We start from the raw sequence: 7,268 nt of genomic DNA on the forward strand, positions 1-7,268 counted from the left end.
AATAAAAAAAAATTTAAAACAAAACAAAACAAACAATCCACTGACAGAATTATGATGACTAGTTAACCTCTCTCAATAATCAACTTAATAAATCCAGGAAGGAAACAGAAACTGGAAAAAAAGTTATTCAAAATTAGCTTGAGGAAATAAAGAAGGCCACAGTACATTCATAAAAGGAACAATTCATTAGTTAAAACAATTGTAAATATGCATACATAATCATTTGGGACTCCAAATTTCATAAAACAAATAACAATGAATAGAAGTTCAGACAGAATCTCATGAACTGATTATGGTAATGTCAGCAGCACTCCACTCCCATTCCTACATAGATCATCCCAAGCAAAAACCAACAGAGAAGCTTCAGAGCTCAACTGAACCATAAATTAAAAGGACTTAACAGACATCTGAAGAGAATTACATCCAAATGAAACCAAAAGTATTTTCTCCTTTGCCGCACCTGGAATTTTCCCTAAATTAAAGAACCAAAACGTAGCAACTACAAAAGAATGAAATAATTTTCCCTATCCAAATATAACATAGTGTAATAAACCTAAAAATCAATAGCAAGAAACACTACAGAAACTACAAAAATAAAAAGAGAATAAAAAATTAATTCTTGAATGATAAGTGGCTTATTGCGAAAACATGGAGAAAAATGCCAAGCCCCTGGAACCAAAAAAAGATGAAAGCTCAATCTACCAGACCATTTCTGAGACATGTAAGGCAATTGTAAGGGGAACATTTGTATAGGAACGAGCACAGGGGCAGACAACTAAACAACATGGGAGGTAAAGATTTATGTCTACATGAAAACACAAGAAAAGTTTGTGGCAGTAAGAGCAATTAAAATATTCACAACAGTGTTATTAATACAAACTTTAACTTAGAAACAACTGGATGTCTAACTACTGAGAAACAGTTAATGAACAATAACAACAAGTTAACAAAGAGAAACATCTACAGAGGATAGCTAGAAAGTATGCCTGTAGTTTGCATGTGAGATATGAAGACACATGGGAGAGATAAAAGCAAAATCACAATAATATCTTCACTCTTTTAAAAAGAGCAGCATTTGGGGCTGGAGAGATGGCTCAGTGGTTAAGAGGACTGGCTGTTCTTCCACAGGTCATGAGTTCAATTCCCAGCAACCACATGGTGGCTCACAACCATCTGTAATGAGATCTGGTGCCCTCTTCTGGTGTGTCAGCATACATGGAGGCAGAATGTTGTATACATAATAAATAAATATTTAAAAAAAAAAAGAGCAGCATTTGGACATGCACGGATCCCACATAAATGTTGGTACTTCATTCAAATATTAGAAACATTTTTTGTACACAGTAAGTTTTCTTACTGGAAACTTCCAAATTAATAGATAAATTAGTGACAAACTCAACTCAAAGACATTGTAGTTTAGCTTCAAAGAGTCCTGGAAATCCAAAGAAAAACCGTATTTCTACTTGAATTAGCCACAGTCCAATTTTCTTACAATATAAAAGAAATTAGAATGCTTACCCAGACCATCTTTGAGGAACTAAAATATATGGCCTGATCCAGTAACCTCAGCAGCTCCTGAAACTGACTGTCATTGTACTCAAAACGCTCCCCAAAGGTGATGGAGCAAATGATATTGGAAACAGCATTGTTGAACATGAAGTGAGGATCAAAAGGCTGTCCTGAAAGTAGATTAAAAAAAATGCATCTTTCAAAGATACTGGTTTGTTAATTCCACATGACAGAGAAACATACATAATAGAGAGCTATGTAAGAGGCTCTGGATTAGCTTGATATGAGGTTTAACACACACCAAAGAATCTTTTCATATCTGGGAGGCCAGACAGGTGACCAGGCCTTAAGGCAGCAGCGAGTCTAATGACCATTTGTGTGATTAGCTGCAAACTCTGGGGCAAGGTCATGGCTACATGTTCACTGTTCAATGCTCAGTGCTCAGCACAGTGCACAGTCCAGGACAAGCACTTAAATACTTAGGTGGATTCTGTTCAATGAATAAAAAGGCCACAGCCTCCCACCCCTGCCCTGTGGAATGCCCACCTTTCTCCTCTTTTATGGCCTCCACAAGGTGCCTGGCCTCCTCCTGCATGCGCTGCTCTAAGCTCTTCTTTCCCAACCCAAAGTTCCTCAGAGTCATCAGAGCGAACCTTCTTTGCTCCTTCCATGTCTGACCACTGGAGAAGACCAGTCCTGGAAAGAAGCAATACAGTGTTATAGCACTGTGATTCTGATTTAAAACTATCTGACAAACGGGATGGTCACATGTATGATGGAAAGAAGAAGGGCCAATAACGGACTTGACAGCTGTCTAGAGAGAGACAATAGCAAATAGCAAGGAGCATAACGGCTAGTATCTGGTGGCTTACAACGTCACTGTTTAGTAAGTATTTTAATATATTTTTAATTTTATTACTCTTAGAAATACCCAAAAGTTATTTCCAAAATATTCCAGAACTATTACAATGGATAGAAAAAAGAGATGCAAGGGCAAAATAAAATTTTTAAGGAACATGATAACTAGGTAATAATGAGGTGACCAAATTCAATTTTCCCCAGAAGGAAATAATCTACAGTTTGTGTTCAACATGTATATGTATAATGTATATGTATATATACACACACACTTACATATATATGTTTGTGTGTGTGTGTCTTGGTATCTATGTCAAGCAAAATGCCAGGAACCACTCCCGGTACCACAATCTGTACAAGTTGTGCTTCCCTAAAGCAGTGATTCTCAATCTTCCTGATGCTGCAACCCTTTAATACAGTTCCTCGTGTTGTCATGACCCCCAACCATACAATTATTTTTGTTGTTAGTTCACAACTGTTATGAAACATACTGTAAATATTTGATATAGCCAACAATCTAGTGACCACTCTGAATGGGTTGTTCAACCGTCACGGGGGTGGTGCCCCAAGGTTGAGAACCAATGCTCTTAAGGACTAGAAATGATAGAATGGATCTAGAGATATTAAAGCAGTATTTATTAGACTGGTGTATAAGGTAGTCTAAAAATGGCTGTCTTTTAATGGAAAGGCCAATAAAGCTATGATTGTTCAATCTATGAGGCTGGATATCTCAGCTAGTCTTCTGCATACACTGGAATCCTAAAAAGATTACACTGAAGGAATTCTTCATCAGCAGGATAGATGAACTTGCCAGTGAGAGGAAGGACAAAAAAGCAAAAGGCTAAAGCTTCTTCCTTCCATGTCCTTTTATGTGGGCTGCCAGCAGAAGGTGTGGCCCAAATTTAGGGTGGGTCTTCTGATCTTAACTATGCAGATTTAGGGCAGGTCTTCTCACCTCAAAAATTCCAAAGAAGCAAGACTCCTCATTTGTTTACCCAGTTTTGAGGATTTTAGTTGGTTACAAATGAAGATAAGTTGATGACCAAGGTTAGCCATCAGACTGCTAGTGGACAATTTTTTTTAGCATCCTGTTCTCTATGCGTCTAGTTCATGGAATCATTTTTGGCATACTTTTGGCATGTCTGGACTATTGATTTTAAGGCTTCAATTCCATCACCTTGGTCTAATTCACAGTCTATACAACTGGAGTGTGTAAGCTTCCACCCTTCATATCTAAAACAAGTCCCCTAATGTCTTTCCTCCTCTTTCTACCAGATATCCTAAGATATCCTCTGCTTGTAACCAATGAGAAATCTTTCTGACTGTTAGAATAAAAATCAGCATTTAGCCAACACTGCCTGTGCTCTTTCTGATGTAACTCAGAAGTATCAAGAGTGCTTAATCATGTCTTTTAAATACCATGCTTGCAACACTGGATGTCTTTCCATTCCTCAAGACATCTCTCCTTTTTGTCCTTTCAAAGATATTATATCCCCTTGACTAATTATTCTTTTAATTTTCTTTTAATGAATATTATTTACTCTGAGAAAACTTTCCAGAATCCTCATAAAATGTTAGACATCTTTGATTAAACACCTTCTGCAATGTTACTGCTTTACTATTTAATCCTTGGCATTAACTTATACTGTGCTGACTGACTTTATATCAATGTGACATAAGCTAAAATTGTTCTACGGGGGGGGGGGGGGGGAGCCTCTATTGAGAAAATGCCTACATAAGATAGGGCTGTAGGCAAGGCTGTAGGGCATTTTGTAAATGAATGTTTGGTGTGGGAGGTTCTATCCCACCTGGTTGCTGCTAACCCTGGGCTGGTGCTCCTGGTTTCTATAAGAAAGCAGGCTGAATAAAGTAGGAATAGCAAGACAGAAAGCAGTATTCCTCCATGGCTGCTGTGCCAGCTCCTGCCTCCAGGTTCTTGCCCCGAGTCTGTCCTGACTTCATTTGGGATGAACAGTGTATATGAAAACATAAGCTGAATAAACCCTGTACTCCCCAAGTGTTTCTCCTAATGGTATTTCATCACAGTAAAGTAACTCTAAGACAGGTGCCTAGCACTGTGCTTCTTACAACAGTGAATTGACCTAGAATTATTCCATAGAGTAATTAGAAAGGGTCTAAGAGACTGTTTTACTGGATTTATAGATTTCAAATTCTGTGTTCAACTTATGACTTTATTTTACAATAATATAAAGTATTCATAACAAATTATAACATTGGCTAAGAGCGTTGAGATCATGACTTTAATGATACAGTATAAGCAACTATAAGCAAGATGCAGTAGAAAGGAAAAGCTGACTTACATCCATTTTCCTATGGGTGACATGGGAAAATGAAAGTGAGCACAGTTTCTGGCTGTGTTTGGGTGCTGTGGTTACTTCCTATCAAAGCAACTAAAATTAGTCTTTTCAAATATGTGGTTTCCCCCAGTCTCTTCTAGGACACACTATAAACCATCTTATGAATGCTTTTTTTCAAGCTAAGTGGTATCCAGTGCCCATTAATGATGGCATTTCATGAAGGTATTGGCTTATGAGAGTGATGGGTACATAAGGCATATAGGTGCCTTTTATGTATCTTAAAAATTACAGTGTATATCTAACAACACATGAAAGTCTTACCATTTTCATTGAATATAAAATTTGCAAATGGAAATTTAGGGCGACTCATAAAGTTTTCTTCCAGGTGAGTAAAGGCTTCTTTGATTAAAGGCAGACTGCTTACAATCACTGAAGACATGATCCCAAAATCCAAACTGATAACATTCCCATACTTCTTTACAAGCTGAAACATATTTCAATAGTTAGAGTTGGGTGTGTTCATACCTCTCTGTCCAGGGATGGAAGGCATATGTGTAGCAAATGGTAATCATGTTGATAAGTCTTTATTTCCCTGTGAATGGTGCATCTTGATTTGTGGAAATGGTTTTGATTTTCTTTTCTTTGAAATGTCTTAAACTCAACTCAGCTTCAAAGAGGAGATTTACCAAATCCATTAACAGGAATCAATGAGTGGATGATGTTATAGTGTGTATCTCTGTATAAAGATTTTGTACATAGATTTCAATAAAGAACCAAATTCTCTAACTCTGGCATTCTGCAGTCAGAACAGGCAGAACACAGTGTAAGCAACCTGGTAAAGACCAAGGTATGTCTGTGTGAGTCATACCTTGTAGTACACACAGAGTAGGTAGCACAGAATAAGGAAAAAAATATCTTTATATCATTGTATTCATTGCTTGTGTGTGTGTATGTGTGTGTTTATGTGTGTGCGCTCACACGCGCATATGTTGTATTTGTAGGGTGGTGTTGCACATGAGTAGGTCAGTTGACATCTTTGGGGAGTCTGTTTTCCTTTCTCACAATGTGGGTCCAGGAAATCATATTCAGATTACTAAGTTTTTCAGCAAGTGCCCTTACCGACTGAACAACCTTTATGGTCAGCAAGCATGAAATTCACAGTAAATGAAAATATCTGTTGCTGGCTTTCTTGTATAAATAGCTATGATAACAGAAGCAATAGCAAATTAACTGTGGCTATTTAAATATTAGAATGTGATTTAGAAGAGGGCTCTGGTAATAGAAGCAACAAAAAGATGGAGGGGCAGAACCCAGAGACAGTGCACTTAAATCAACTAAGCTGAGACCTGGACTTTACACTCACTTCTTTTCTTCTTCTTCTTCTTTTTTTTTAATTAAAAATCTCTGCCTCCTCCTTGCCTCCCCCTCCTCCCCTTCCCCTCCCCTCCTTCTCCAGTCCAAAGGTCAGTCAGGGTTCCCTGCCCTGTGGGAAGTCCAAGGTCCTCCCCCCTCCATCCAGGTCTAGGAAGGTGAGCATCCAAACCCCAGGATAGCCAAAACAATCTTATACAATAAAGGTACTTTTGGAGGCATTCCCATTCCTGACTTCAAACTCTATTACAGAGCTACAGTATTGAAAACAACTTGGTATTGGCATAAAAACAGAGAAGTGGCCTGGCGGCGGTGGTGCATGCCTTTAATCCCAGCACTCGGGAGGCAGAGGCAGGCGGATCTTTGGGAGTTCGAGGCCAGTCTGGTCTACAAGAGCTAGTTCTGGGACAGGTACCAAAGCTACAGAGAAACCCTGTCTCAAAAAAAAAAAAAAACAACAGAAAACAAAAAAACAAAAACAACAACAACAAGAACAAAATAAAAACAACAACAGAGAAGTCTACCAAGGAATCGTATAGAAGACCCGGATTTTAACCCACAAACCTATGAACACCTGATTTTCGATAAAGGAGCTAAAAGTATACAATCGAAGAAAGAAAGCATCTTCAACAAATGGTGCTGGCATAACTGGATGTCAGCCTGTAGAAGAATGAAAATAGATCCATATCTATCACCATGCACAAAACTCAAGTCCAAATGGAACAAAGACCTCAATATCAGTCTGAACACACTGAACCTGACAGAAGAGAAAGTGGTAAGTTCTCTACAACACATGGGCACAGGAGACCACTTCCTACGTATAACTCCAGCAGCACAGACATTAAGGGCAACATTGAATAAATGGGACCTCCTAAAACTGAGAAGCTTCTGTAAAGCAAAAGTACACTCACTTCTTAAAGCAGCAGGACATGTCTGTCTCTATCATCATTTACTATTAAATCATCACACATACCTGGACGTATTTAAAGAATTCAAATCAAACAGTGTTTTTTCTAACCTAAATGGAACCATCACCTAGGAAGTATGTCATAGAAGGATGAGAAATTCTCCAATTGCCTAGCCAGTTTGGATGTTCACCTTCCTAGACCAGGATGGAGGGGGCAGGACTTTGGACTTTCCACAGGGCGGGGAACCCTGACTGCTCTTCAGACTGGAGAGGGAGGGGGAGAGGAGTGGGGGGAGGGGGAGTGG

At 38.6% G+C, this 7,268-nt stretch overlaps 1 protein-coding gene across 1 annotated transcript in view; it reads right to left on the reverse strand.

The window, feature by feature from the left end:
• Window positions 1-7,268, reverse strand: part of LOC101980892 (cytochrome P450 2J3-like) — a 22,721-nt gene that overhangs the window by 14,582 nt on the left and 871 nt on the right. Inside the window, 3 exon segments of the mRNA XM_013355574.2 lie at window positions 1,519-1,679; window positions 2,056-2,205; window positions 5,007-5,169. Of these exon segments, the coding sequence (XP_013211028.2) occupies window positions 1,519-1,679; window positions 2,056-2,205; window positions 5,007-5,169 (474 nt within the window).

Source organism: Microtus ochrogaster, unplaced genomic scaffold (genome assembly GCF_000317375.1).
Source record: "Microtus ochrogaster isolate Prairie Vole_2 unplaced genomic scaffold, MicOch1.0 UNK185, whole genome shotgun sequence".
Classification (NCBI taxonomy): Eukaryota; Metazoa; Chordata; class Mammalia; order Rodentia; family Cricetidae; genus Microtus; species Microtus ochrogaster.